Source organism: Poromitra crassiceps (genome assembly GCF_964638095.1).
Source record: "Poromitra crassiceps genome assembly, chromosome: 6".
In the NCBI taxonomy this organism is placed as follows: Eukaryota; Metazoa; Chordata; class Actinopteri; order Beryciformes; family Melamphaidae; genus Poromitra; species Poromitra crassiceps.
Window position 1 is genome coordinate 14,992,159 of NC_139627.1, and position 15,199 is coordinate 15,007,357.

Here is a 15,199-nt window from a genome sequence, read left to right on the forward strand (position 1 = left end):
GTGTTTACAGTATGAACATGTATGTTTACAGTATGAACATACATGTGTTTACAGTATGAACATACATGTGTTTACAGTATGAACATATGTGTTCATACACACGCTTTGTCTCACCTCCCGCTTCCTCCTGGAAATAACCCCCAAATGCGAGGTCAGCCCTGCCCTCATGTCAGGCCCCCAGCCAATCATCTGCTCAAACATGTGACAAACATGGCTACTAACCAATCCAACCGTGACGCTAGATATGTTCAGAATATATGGTTTGATTGCATAGTATTTTGGCATGACGCAAACTACAGATTTAGTCAGTATAAAGTGGTCCCATTCTGGAGTTGGAATGCTCCGAACATGAAATCTGTGACCGTCATGATTGAAGAGTTTCCACTATGTACATTGTCATATTTGGGTCATATCTTGGAATATTCAGGCGATAATATCTCTGAATTATTAGGGTTTTTGTTTTGATTGGTTTACTGTATGATTGTGTGTGTGTGTGTGTGTGTGTGTGTGTGTGTGTGTGTGTGTGTGTGTGTGTGTGTCACTCTAGGGTGCAGCAGCAAACCCTGACAGCGAGGAGCAGCAGCAGAAGTTGCGGGAGGCCGCCGAGGGCCTCCGCATGGCCACCAACGCCGCCGCGCAGAACGCCATCAAGAAGCGGCTGGTCAACAAGCTGGAGGTAAGAGGAGAGGATGGAGGTAAGAGGAGAGGAGAGGATGGAGGTAAGAGGAGAGGACGCGAGAAGCCACAGAAAAACTCTCTTCTCCTTGAAACTTTGTGAAGTTAAGGGGGGGGTCAAGGCCGTTTTTTTTAAAATGGACATAAATAGGGGTGATTGAAAGTGCTTGAATTTATATTTTGTGCAAGAATAGAAATGTTGATATATTCTTGACTTAACGTGTGTAACACAGCACAGTTGAGAAGTGTTCAAGCTTCTCTCTTTTTAACTGTTGTCTCTGAGCTTCTGTAAAGCTGCTACATCTCAATATAATACATTCTCAGTGTTGTAACTGGAATGAACCTTGATCCGTGTCTCAAACTCTGCCGTGTTGACTCCTTGAATTTGATGAAATTGGGCCTGGAAAGTCGTTGAATTTGAAGTTGAAGAAGGTGTGAGAACTCTGCTTTTCTCAACCGACCACCCCCAGCCAACTTCCCCAGGTCGCTCACCTCTGTAGGAGATGACTGTACTTTGGCTGCTTGGGCTTACAGTACAGTACAGTACAGTACCACAACAACACAGCATGAGAAACCAGTACAAGCTGACAAACAGAGTTTAAACTGTCCAGCAAAGATCCACGCTCGCCAGTTCAGAAGCTGAAAAAAGAAACGTTCTGTTGATTATTGGACGGCACGGTGGCTCAGTGGTTAACACTGTTGCCTCACAGCAAGAAGGTCCCGGGTTCGAACTCCGGTCCGTCCCAGGTCCTTTCTGTGTGGAGTTTGCATGTTCTCCCCGTGTCCGTGTGGGTTTTCTCCGGGTGCTCCGGTTTCCTCCCACCATCAAAGAAAGACATGTATGTTAGGGTTAATACTCCTGTCAGTGCCCCTGGCCAAGGCACTGGTAAAAAGAACTGGAGTTGGTCCCCGGGCGCTGCACAGTGGCTGCCCACTGCTCCTAGGTCTAGGAAGGTTCCTAGTAGAGGATGGGTCAAATGCAGAGGATGAATTTCCCCATGGGGATAAATAAAGGATAACTTAACTTAACTTATTCGCAAAAAGAGGAGAAAAACTTCAAAGATATCAAAGAATCTTGGCTGTCTCACACTTCTCTTTTTGCCAACTTGTTTCCTGGCAGAATGCGGCAAAGCAGGCCGCAGCAGCCGCCACTCAGACCATCGCCGCCGCCCAGCACGCCGCCTCGTCCAATAAGAACCTGGCTGCCCAGCAGCAGCTGGTCCAGAGCTGCAAGGTAAACACACCTCACTTCCTGCTTTTGGGATGTTTCACATGGTTGAGTTGCTTTTTCAACTATCATGTCCATTTCTCCCTTTGCCTTTGCCTGTCTTTCTTCTTCTCTGGTTTACAGTCTAGCGTGCGCTACAAGCATCCTGTTAGGTTGTATTCTATCTGCAATCATTGACCTTAAAGGAGCAGTTCACTCCAAAATACTTAAAGGGATACACCACTTTTTTGGAAGTTTAGCTCATTTGCCACATCCCCCCACATAACCAAGATACACCATGCCTTACCGGCACTGTCCACTCAGTTCACAGTGAGCTACAGTCGTGAAGTTAGTAATTATCGCCATAGAATGGAGGGTAATGGTACAGCTGTTAAAAATCTGCCAAAACACACATCTCATGTTGACAAAATACATGTTGTGCTTTGGGTACTCACCACACGATGAAATATTAATCCAAAATGCTCATAATCTGCCTTTTTGGAAGGAAGAGAGGTAGCCGGCACTACTTTCCAAACATGCCCGCCGACCTCTTTTCCTTCTCTCCAATACAATGGAACTGGGTAGCACTTGGCCTGTCGTGCTCAAAGCACCAAACAAATACATACAACACTAATGTCTCTTTACAGCCGCCAGCAGCTAGCTAGAAGCTACTGTAGTGTGTGTGTAGTTTTTGTCGAAAGAAAATATTTGTATTTTACTGCAGTTTCATGTAGGAACTATTTTTTTTCGACCAAACTCACCCGCTAGCTGCTAGCGGGTGAGTTTGGTCGAAAAAAAATAGTTAGCGGCTAGCAGCTAGCTAGTAGGTCATAAGGAATAACAACAATATCTATCAATTTAACCATTTTTGCAGTACAATATTTTTACACAAGAATCCATTTCATATATGGGAGACCTTAGAGATGAGGAAAAACATTGTTGTGTTTTGTTCTACCTCCGGTAGGGGTATCTCAAAAACTAAAGCACTTTTTGACAATTACCGGTAGTCACTAGGCTAGAAGTCAGGAAAAGTCATGAAGTCATGGAAAATTCACAAAGATATCAACCACAAAATAAACAGTACAATACAATGAAGTTATTAAAGTAAATGTATGCTATACAGTTGATAATGTTAATTGCGTGTGCGCCTGTGTGTGTGTGTGTGTGCGCCTGTGTGTGTGTGTGTGTGTGTGTGTGTGTGCGCCTGTGTGTGTGTGTGTGTCAGGTGGTAGCTGAGCAGATCCCCCGGCTGGTCCAGGGTGTGAGAGGCAGCCAGTCCCAGCCCGACAGCCCCAGTGCCCAGCTTGCCCTCATCGGTGCCAGCCACAACTTCCTCCAGGTCAGACAGGAAAATCACCAGGGCACCATCACTGAAGTTCATCCACTAAAGACATACACTTCAATCTTTTTTATTTTTTTATTTGAGCCTTTATTTATGCAGGAGATCTCAACTGAGTGTGTGTTTTTTCCCAGTCCCACCCTGCTCAATGCTCACAGACTTACACACATTCATACTGGGAGCTATCCAGTACAACATTCAACATTCAATAATAATAATCATTTCAAAGATGATAGGAACTCAATGCAACTCTTAGGATGGTGTGTATGGTATATGATGTACGGTATGTATACAGATGTTGGTTGCCTGTTTCCAGGGGCACTAAATGTTTGTTTTTTGTTTTTCTTCAGCTGCTACAGTAATTCAGTGAGTTTTGGTCGTAGAGTGATCAGACTAGTTCAGTGAGTTTTGATCATAGAGTGATCAGACTAGTTCAGTGAGTTTTGATCATAGAGTGATCAGACTAGTTCAGTGAGTTTTGATCGTAGTGATCAGACTAGTTCAGTGAGTTTTGATCGTAGTGATCAGACTAGTTCAGTGAGTTTTGGTCGTAGAGTGATCAGACTAGTTCAGTGAGTTTTGGTCGTAGAGTGATCAGACTAGTTCAGTGAGTTTTGGTCGTAGAGTGATCAGACTAGTTCAGTGAGTTTTGGTCGTAGAGTGATCAGACTAATTCCGAGAGTTTTTGACGTAGAGTGATCAGACTAATTCAGAGAGTTTTTTGATGTAGAGTGATCAGACTAGTTCAGAGTTTGGGACGTGGAGTGATCAGACTAGTTTATTGAGTTTTGGTCGTAGAGTGATCAGACTAATTCAGAGAGTTTTGGGCGTCGAGTGATCAGACTAGTTTATCGAGTTTTGGTCGTAGAGTGATCAGACTAGTTTATCGAGTTTTGGTCGTAGAGTGATCAGACTAGTTCAGTGAGTTTTGGACGTAGAGTGATCAGACTAGTTCAGAGAGTTTTGGTCGTAGAGTGATCAGACTAGTTCAGAGAGTTTTGGTCGTAGAGTGATCAGACTAGTTCAGTGAGTTTTGGTCATAGAGTGATCAGACTAGTTTATTGAGTTTTGGTCGTAGAGTGATCAGACTAGTTCAGTGAGTTTTGGTCGTAGAGTGATCAGACTAGTTCAGTGAGTTTTGGTCATAGAGTGATCAGACTAGTTTATTGAGTTTTGGTCGTAGAGTGATCAGACTAATTCAGAGAGTTTTGGGCGTCGAGTGATCAGACTAGTTCAGTGAGTTTTGGACGTAGAGTGATCAGACTAGTTCAGAGAGTTTGGGGCGTCGAGTGATCAGACTAGTTCAGTGAGTTTTGGACGTAGAGTGATCAGACTAGTTCAGAGAGTTTTGGGCGTCGAGTGATCAGACTAGTTCAGTGAGTTTTGGACGTAGAGTGATCAGACTAGTTCAGTGAGTTTTGGACGTAGAGTGATCAGACTAGTTCAGTGAGTTTTGGACGTAGAGTGATCAGACTAGTTCAGTGAGTTTTGGGCGTCGAGTGATCAGACTAGTTCAGTGAGTTTTGGACGTAGAGTGATCAGACTAGTTCAGTGAGTTTTGGACGTAGAGTGATCAGACTAGTTCAGTGAGTTTTGGACATGGAGTGATCAGACTAGTTTATTGAGTTTTGGTCGTAGAGTGATCAGACTAATTCAGAGAGTTTTGGGCGTCGAGTGATCAGACTAACACCAGTGGAATCTGTGGATTTGTGTTGGACTCTTACTGGTACAAACAGAAAAAAAACCAACCATTACTGTGGCCACTGTGGCAGTACTTTTGCAGCTGTAGTGCCCTTGGAAACAGGTAACATCTGTATGACATAGTAGAGTATATGAAAGGCTTTATTTAGCAAATGGCAAGCATGGCAACTACTTTGGCGTATGACTCCCTTGTCAGGTGGCGCTCCTCTTGAGGTGAGAGGAGGGCAACTGAATAGGCTAGGATAGAGACTCCCCCCGTGGGGGATTCTTTGGGAGTCAAGACTCGTTGGTGGTGGACTGGGGAGGTGGGTGGGGCGAAACGACAGCTTCAGAGGAGATGATGAACAGCCGTGATGCCAGCTGCTGCTATGATCCACCAGAGAGGGAGGTGACGTAGAACCCTCGCTATATGTACTAGGATGAACTGACGTCATAACTGATGTCATACTTAAACTTGACTGATGTCACGGGCTGATCAGGTTATGCAAATATGGCAGCCTTCTGATTGAAATTTGGTATGAAACCTCACATATATATATACAGTATATACTATATATATATATATATATATATATATATATATATATATATATATATATATATATAATATGTGTGTGTGCTGGGTTCCAACAGTTATTAAATATATGTTCTGCTTATGGTGTCAAATTTGACGTTAAATACAATGCTAAAAAGAGTGTTGTCATGATCTGTAGAACAAAGGGAGACAGGGATCTCACTTTTCCTGCCTTTTATTTGTCAGATAATGTTCTGTCTGTTTGTGATAAAACAAAATATCTGGGTCACTTCATCACTGACCAAATGTCTGATGATGAGGACATGTATAAACAGCGGCGTGTGCTATATGGGCACGCTAACATGCTGGTCAGGAAATTCCATTCATGTTCAGATGATTTAAAGATGAACCTTTTCAGAGCCTATTTATACTGCCCCCCTGTGGGTGAACTTTAAAAAAGCGAGCCAACATAAGCTTCAGGTTGCATATAACGATTGTATGCGGATTCTGATGAAAAAACCTAGGTGGAGTAGTGCAAGTGACCTCTTTTGTAAGGCAGGAGTCTACACTTTTCAGGCCCTCCTTAGAAACTTAATATACAAATTTATCGGCAGACTAAATGTGTCCCAGAATGCCATCATAGTACTGCTAACCAACCCTGTTTTTAGTGCTGTGAGATACAACTCACGAATGTGGTCCTATTGGTATAGGTGCATTCTATAGATCTTAATTCTTTCTTGTGTGTTTTATTTTTCTTAAGTGTTGTTCATGTATGTGTTTTTCTATGGACCTTGTGTCTGATAATAAAAGTTGATATATACATATATATATATATATATATATATGTATATATGTATGTATATATGTATGTATGTATGTACCGTATGTATGTATGTATATATATATATATATATATATATATATATATACATACATACATACATACATACACACATATATATTTGCCACAGCTTAGTGAGTTACTGTAGAGTGGAGCTTACCTGCTCATGTAGCCATGCTAGTATCTAGCTCCAGTCCAACTTCTCCTCCTGGTCAAGCCGTTCCTCGGGTGGCTAAGCAGTCCTCCACTCGGTGTCCACTCGGTAGTTCATTTAGGGATGCACAACACTTACAGTAGACAACACTTGACAAACTCTGTTAGGAAAAGGGGGAAATACACAATCTATGTGTCCATCTCACAGCTGATCAGAAAAGCTCCACCCAAATTCACCATGGCAACTCGTTAGCAAACAACATGGTGGATCTGAGTGTAACAAATACCGGTATAACACATGTATATGATTCTATGTGTATCCCTTTGAGATAAAGGGATATAGAATTTCCCACCATCTCTCTTCTTAAAATGCACTCATCTGATTGATTGTGCGTGTTCCTGCACGGAGGTATTTTTGACTCTTATCTGCTCTCTCCTTCTCCTTCTCCAGCCCGGTGCCAAGATGGTGACGGCTGCCAAGGCCACGGTGCCCACCATCGGTGACCAGGCGTCGGCCATGCAGCTCAGCCAGTGTGCCAAGAACCTGGCCAGCACCCTGGCCGAGCTGCGCACCGCCTCACAGAAGGTACTGCCTGACTGTTCACATCATAAACTACAGTGAATTTTTTTTACTAATAATTTACATCTTTATTTCTACTTCCTGAAATATACTAGTTACTGAACTCAGATTTGTGCTGTGACAATGACTGAGTCATAACTATGGTATTGACATTGCATTGAGTAGTAGGTGGTCTATACCGGTGATTCTCAACCTCTCATATCAACAAACCCTAATTTAGTACATTCTGTCAGAAATCTGAGAATGTTTTTGTTAGATCATCATTTTGTCTGAAATGAGAGAGAGATAACAGTGAAACCATCAACAAAACAGTCTTTCTTCCACATTCTGTAATTGTATTAACTTCTTGTAAATTAAATAATGCTGAAGTTTAATGATTCATCAATTTGCTCGGGAAACCTCTCAAGGAGCCCTGGTCGTCCCCAGACCCCATGTTGAGAACCACCGGTCTATACTAAGGCGTTTCTTCTAACCTGTTGCCTTTTGAGTTTGTAATGTGATTCACATAGACAATGACATAGACTGAGGGAGGATTTTGAGTTGGGAAGTAATACATAATGAACATCATATTGATAACGAGGTTTTATTCCCACCCAAAAGAGGTTTTATTCGTATAAATCAAAACATCTCACGAAATTGTGAGGGACATTACTTTATTCTTTGATTTTGGGTTGCATGAAAAAAAGTTCAGGACAATCCTGACTGCATAATATTAACTCAGAATACTACTACGACTGATACTACTACTTCAAATTAGGTTATGTAAAACATGGAATTTGTTTTGGATAACGCTCTTTTGTGTGTGTGTGTGTGTGTGTGTGTTTGTCCATGCGTGTGTGTATAGGCTCAGGAGGCGTGTGGTCCTCTGGAGATAGAGAATGCTCTGTCGATGGTGAGGGGTCTGGAGAAGGACATGCAGGAGGCCAAGGCCTCTGCTGAGGCCGGCAAACTCAAGCCCCTGCCGGGAGAGACGGTGAGCGAGCGGCTTCACACACACACACACACACACACACCCACGCACACACACACGCACACACACACACACACACACCCACGCACACACACACACACACACACGCACACACACACACACACCCACGCACACACACACACACACACACACGCACACAGAGACCAGCGTTCCCACAGGTCCTTGAGATCCTTGAAAGTTTGTGAATTTGAGGGGCGGAAATCAAGGCATTAAAAGTTTGTTTGTTGGGTCTTTGAATTTGATGTTTAAAGGAATACTCTGATACTCTTGCAGGGATTCATTTAGTTTGACAGTTATTGAGAGTTGATTTGAGTTATGTTATGGACCTGTGATGTAATTCGTGCATGAATGAGATGACTGGTTCACAACAAGGGCTTTATTGCCCTCACAGTATTTCTGTGACCATAGAAGCATCAGGTAACAGAGAAGTGCTAAGAGAAGAAATAAACACTAGAACAAGAGCAAGGGCCCTATCATACTACAGGCGCTATCGCGTGCGCGCCTCTTATGCTATCTTCCCTGCCTCTTCGGCAGGGACGATAGCAGTCTGCCTCGCGCAAGTGCCAATTTGCGTTCCAGTTGTTATGCCGAGTTTTGCACCCCCGCCGCCAAACGCATCCCCACGTCACGGGAGCATATTGTAAGGATTTATACAGAAACGTAACCGTTTAAAAATGATATAATTGTCTGGGTAGACGTGAGCTCCCTGTTTTTAAGTTAAAACAGCCCCAAAATATGGTGGGGACGCAATTCTCGGCGGGGGTGCGGAACTCAGCATGGTACCGGGCGCAGGCGCAAATTGGAGGCGTGCCAAGTTGTCTGTGCCCTGCAAAATGCCAGCGCAAATAGGATTGGGGCGGTCTTAACCACCAGAATTATTCACAGGTGTGGCCTGGCAATGCCGGTGCGTTATATCAATCAAACCTATCAGATTCCCATCTCGCAGTCCCTTTAATACAGTTTGTGCAATGCATGCTGTAATTCTCTCCATGCGTATTTGGATATCTCACAATAACACCATCACATCATATACCTGTTAAAAACATCTGTGCTTTGATGCAGTTCTGGTTCTTTTGTTGACTGGAAAATAGAAACGTGTTTGCAACGGGGAAACAGGGACATTTGATTGACAACAGTAATGTCCAAGTTTTCTCAAATAATTTCCCATTAACCCTTCTTTGCGATGTGATAAAAGTTTTTCAGTGAATTATAGTTGATTGCCTGATTGAATAATCTGCTGGTTACCCAATTTTAGCAGCAGAGTTGGATGTCCTGGCGTGGCACCTCTGTTCGTAATGACCTATCCAAAAGGAATCCCTCCGCACTGCGCTCCGCAGCGCGGAGAATAATGGTGCGCTAAAAACGCAGCGGGGTATCTTTACGCTAAGAGGTGCTTTTCAGAGCTCTTTGCCCAAAGACTTGCACGCATGCCGACGATAGCAGAATGCCATCTGTGTCCCCGCGTTTTGTGCGGACACGCCTGGTTTGGCATGTGGCACGTCTACCCCCTTACTGCACGCCCAGTATAATTATAACAGGCTTAGAGGTATTTAGTGCGGCAGGGAGAATACGACTGCACTTAAGAACGCCCCCATTTTGCGCTGTGCTCGACGTTAAACACGCAAACATACCCCTTTTACAACAATAGGGCACTATGTGTACAAAATTAAATGTGTATAAATGTGTGTACAAATGAAAAAAATATATATAAATATATAACATATATGAAAAAATATAAATGATATAAAAAAAACATGCAGAGATCATGCTCTGTGGGGGGGGGGGGTTTGTGATGCCCTCGTTCACAAGTGTTTGAAAGTGAGTCCAGTGTTGCTGTTTTATAATCTGATTTAGCAGGAATATGATAAAGCATGACCCATACTCACAAAAGCACAAGAGCAAGTGAGCTACAAGCGTGTTTTCTTGCTTTCTGAGTTGAGTCTGACTGTTCCGTGTTGTTCAGTTGGACAAGTGCTCCCAGGATCTGAGTTCCAGCACCAAGGCCGTGAGCTCGGCCATCGCCCAGCTTCTGAGTGAGGCCACCCAGGGCAACGAAAACTACATGGGTACGTCTCACATTGATGCACTTACAAATGACAGACTGGTCCTGCATGCTGGCGGATCGGACCAGTCAGTAACCAGATCAAACAAAAACACATCAAATCCAGGTGTAAATGCACTAAAGAGATCTGATCGCCCAAACCACTTCCACAGAGAGACACAATTGGCCATAACAAAGTGGTAATGCTTTGTGCTTCCAGACAACCAACAGCAACCACATACTGTACTATAGATGAAAATAAACCATTTACTGTACTATAGATGAAAATAAACCAGTTACTGTACTATAGATGAAAATAAACCAGTTACTGTACTATAGATGAAAATAAACCAGTTACTGTACTATAGATGAAAATAAACCAGTTACTGTACTATAGATGAAAATAAACCACTTACTGTACATAGATGAAAATAAACCAGTTACTGTACTATAGATGAAAATAAACCACTTACTGTACATAGATGAAAATAAACCACTTACTGTACATAGATGAAAATAAACCACTTACTGTACATAGATGAAAATAAACCACTTACTGTACATAGATGAAAATAAACCACTTACTGTACATAGATGAAAATAAACCACTTACTGTACTATAGATGAAAATAAACCACTTACTGTACTATAGATGAAAATAAACCACTTACTGTACTATAGATGAAAATAAACCACTTACTGTACTATAGATGAAAATAAACCACTTACTGTACTATAGATGAAAATAAACCACTTACTGTACTATAGATGAAAATAAACCACTTACTGTACTATAGATGAAAATAAACCACTTACTGTACATAGATGAAAATAAACCACTTACTGTACTATAGATGAAAATAAACCACTTACTGTACTATAGATGAAAATAAACCACTTACTGTACATAGATGAAAATAAACCACTTACTGTACTATAGATGAAAATAAACCACTTACTGTACATAGATGAAAATAAACCACTTACTGTACATAGATGAAAATAAACCACTTACTGTACATAGATGAAAATAAACCAGTTACTGTACTATAGATGAAAATAAACCACTTACTGTACATAGATGAAAATAAACCAGTTACTGTACATAGATGAAAATAAACCACTTACTGTACTATAGATGAAAATAAACCACTTACTGTACATAGATGAAAATAAACCACTTACTGTACTATAGATGAAAATAAACCACTTACTGTACTATAGATGAAAATAAACCACTTACTGTACTATAGATGAAAATAAACCACTTACTGTACTATCGATGAAAATAAATGTTCACATGCAGATCTAACCAGGAAGCCCATGCAAACCCAAAGATGTGGCAGGCAGCTTGGATACAAACATAGTGGTCAGCGAAGGGCCTTAGTAAGTGTTAGTGTATAGGCCCTCTATTAAATACAAGGGGTACAGGTTGTCCACTCCTGCTTAACAAAATACACAGCTACCGTATGTAAATAATACAAATGTAAACTGAACAAAAATAGCAACTGACAAAATACCTCAATATTGTTTTGGTAGTGATGACTGTTGGTGCTTTCACAAACTATTTACACAATGAGATTTTTTATAAATATTCATCGGTGATGTGGATCTAATGACTAATTGGGTAAAGGCAAATAATAGAACAGATAGAACCGTCTGGTAAGTTCAGAAAATGGCATCACTTTACTGTAATGCAGCCTTTAAAACCAGGAAAAGACACTTATGCCATTATCACGATATTACCATATCCAAAATCTAAGATGATATCTACCGTAGTCTCATATCATGATATCGATATAATATCAATATTTTGCCCAGCCTTACTCATGGGTTGGAAGGAATTAAATAGAAAACATACCAATGGAAAAAATACGTGTAACATCAAGAAAGTATTTAAATGCCAGTTTCAACTTTGAGTTCTCTATTCTCTATTCTCTTCTTTTATTCTTTTATTTTCCTGTCAACCATTTTATGTGAAGCACTTTGAATTGCCTCTGTGTATGAAATGTGCTATACAAATAAACTTGACTTGACTTGACTTCAACTTTGAGTTAAATATAAAAAAAATATTTGGAGGGTAAGCTAAATGGATTTAACAAACACAACCTATTGTAGGTGTTGCAGCTTAGAACCTTGGACTTAGAACTTTTCAGCTTGTTCGGTCCTTGTTAGTACCTACTCCCTCTGACACCCAGTCTCTCCGGTTTAGTGTTTTGTTGTCTACTTTTTTTTTTTTTAGTCTTAGTCCTATGTCAAAAGTCCTTAGTCAAGTTTTAGTCAACTAAAAGTCTGAGTATTTTAGTCTCATTTTAGTAAAAGAAAATCTTAACACATTCACTGCCAACAACGTGTAAACACGTTTTCAGAATCCAGCTGTTGACTGCCAACAACGTGTAAACACGTTTTTGGCATCGATTTTTTTTTTTTAACGGGGGGTTGTGCATCTAACCCTTTTACATATCTTATATAAGTATTGGACGTGTACAACGTGTACAACCCATTCCACCGACCCACTAAGTGGCGACAAGGAAGTAGGAAGGCAAGCAAAAAGCAGTGTGATCCATTTCCATTCTCATTAAAATGGATTGGCGGAGGCGCTTTCGTTTTCGCGTTGATTGCTGGCGGTGCGGGATTGCAAACTTGCATCGTGGATTGCGGATGGAGCACACTTTGAGGCACGCAGCGTAAATATGACCAGAGTCGCAGGGGCTTCATCGGAGCTCTCGGCCAGGGCTCCGGGAGGCGGGCGAGTCCAGCCGGGCTTCCTCAAAGAGCGGCCGCACAGACAGGCTCACACCCGCACAGCAGCAGCAAAGCAAACTGGTGACAAGCGGGGACTGCCCCCTAGTCCGACACCAAATTGGAAACAAATCCCATTCTAAAAGGCTTTTAGAATGGGATTTTCAACCCATTCTTTTTTGTTTCTTTTTCGCTATAATTTAGAGTAATTTAATTTCTATTCAGAAATTTATTTGAGAGGTCGAGAGTATGAGAAAGTGCATTTGCAAAGGTAGGAAAGTGCTTGTGACATGGCGCTGCACCAAAAAAGAACGCCCACAGGAGGGAGGAGTTGAGCAGAGGGAAGTGTACTGCTGTTATGGAGGAAATTACTGTTCAAAACTATTGTTTAGGTCTTACTGATGCCAAAAATGAATGGTTAAAGTGACAGTTCTATCGAATTTCACAAAAAGCCGTTTATCTCTGAATATTTTTTCTGACGCTAAAACCATGCTGTATTCAACTGCTAATGCTTACATAACTACTAACTCTACAAACTAACTCTTTTAGACAGAGAAAGTACACATTCTATTAGTACTTTTGAGATATTGTATGTTCACAAACTCCAAGCAGAAAATAATCCTCGGCTCTTGTAAAATGAGCCACAATCCTCAAAAAACGGCTTGGCAGAAGCTACCTACAGCAAGAAAAAAACGTCTGGCAGTCAATGTGTTAACTATTGTTTCTTTAAAATTTCCAAACTCATTGGAAAGCTCTATTAATTTGTTATTATGGAATGGTATTGATTGAACGTGTAATACAGACATAGATTTAACTCTTTAACTTCTTCTTCTCTTCTGATTGGAACGCTTCCCAATTCATCTCTCCCTAACATTTTAGTTTAGATTTTATTTTTTAATGAAAATGTCACTAGATTTCCTCATAGTTTTTGTCAAAAAAACGTTTTTAGTTAGTTAATGTCTAGTTTTCATCAGTAACAATAGGTAGTCGACGAACATTTTTCGCCATAGTTTTCATCGAGGAAATTAATGCTGGTCCTGTTGTGTCCCAGGCATGGCAGCCAGGGATGTTGCCCAGGCGCTGCGCTCCCTGGCCTCGTCTGCCCGAGGAGTCGCTGCCACCACGGCCGACCCGCAAGCCCGCAATGCCATGCTGGACTGTGCCGCCGACGTCATGGACAAGTCAGCCAACCTGATCGAGGAGACCAAGAGGGCCATCTCCAAGCCCGGAGAACCCGAGAGCCAGCAGAGGCTGGCCCAGGTCAGACAGAGAGACGACAGACTCGTTACCACAGAGCATGTTCAATGATAGCATCTCACGGACCAGTGCTCATTTAAAGCCCATGGCACACCAATCAAACATTCTACAGTACAACAAACACACATGTTTGTTTGGTGTGCCATGGCTGTCCTTGTTTGGAGATGTTTGGTCAGATTCTACATCCTTTAGCCCTTTAGTAGAGCAGCGACCAGCACACATACCCTTAATTTGGCTTCCCACCCGCAGACACGGCCAATTGTGCCTCTATGGACGCCCGACCAAGCTGCAGGTAACACGGGGACTTGAACCTGCAACCCCCGTGTTGGTACGCAGAGAATCTACTGCTGCACTACTGCTCCTATTGATTTCTATCACTATGAAATCAGGAGATTAACTGGATAAATGACCAATCAGGAGCACAGTTCGGGGGGTACGGTGGTGCAGTGGTGAGCACTGTCGCCTCACAGCTAGAAGGTCCTGGGTTCGATTCCCACCTGGGACGCTGTGAGCGCTGAAGGAGTGCGTGCCTGTCCGCATGTCCTCGAGTGCCCGCCACCCGGGTGGGGTCGTCAAAAGGGCCTTTCTGTGTGGAGTTTGCATGTTCTCCCCGTGCCCCCTGGGGGTTTCCTTCATAGAACCCCACACCAAAACATGCAATATCCTGGTCACTGATGTGGTGCCTCCTCTGATCGTTCGGGGCGCCTGTTCGGAGGGAGGGGAACTCGTTGGAATAGCGTGATCCTCCCACGTGCTATGTCCTACTGGTGAAGCTTCCCCTGTCAGGTGAAAAGAAGCGGCTGGCTACTGCGCATGTCTCGGAGGAGAGGGTGGAGCAGCAACCAGGATAAAAATTTGATAACAAATTGGGGGGGGGGAAATATATATATAAAAAAAAAGGAGCACAGTGGGAGAAAGGGTTAAAAATTGGGAGTATTGGCAGGTATGTTGAAGGGCGCAAAACTTTGTGTGTATAGTAATGTGTGTGTATGTGTGTGTGTGTGTGTGTAGGTGGCTAAGGCAGTGTCTCAGGCCCTGAACCGGTGTGTGAACTGCCTTCCAGGGCAGAGGGATGTGGACAACGCCATCCGCACCGTGGGAGAAGCCAGCAAGACGCTCCTGGCTGATTCTGTTAGTGTACTCCTTATTAATGTGCAG

At 42.4% G+C, this 15,199-nt stretch overlaps 1 protein-coding gene across 1 annotated transcript in view; it reads left to right on the forward strand.

Moving 5' to 3' along the window:
* tln1 (talin 1) overlaps nt 1-15,199 on the forward strand; it is a 98,415-nt gene that overhangs the window by 38,436 nt on the left and 44,780 nt on the right. The window contains exons 20-27 of the mRNA XM_083639421.1: nt 548-676; nt 1,796-1,909; nt 3,108-3,221; nt 6,882-7,016; nt 7,855-7,983; nt 9,965-10,067; nt 13,836-14,044; nt 15,053-15,172. Of these exons, the coding sequence (XP_083495547.1) occupies nt 548-676; nt 1,796-1,909; nt 3,108-3,221; nt 6,882-7,016; nt 7,855-7,983; nt 9,965-10,067; nt 13,836-14,044; nt 15,053-15,172 (1,053 nt within the window). The remainder of the gene's footprint in view (nt 1-547; nt 677-1,795; nt 1,910-3,107; nt 3,222-6,881; nt 7,017-7,854; nt 7,984-9,964; nt 10,068-13,835; nt 14,045-15,052; nt 15,173-15,199) is intronic.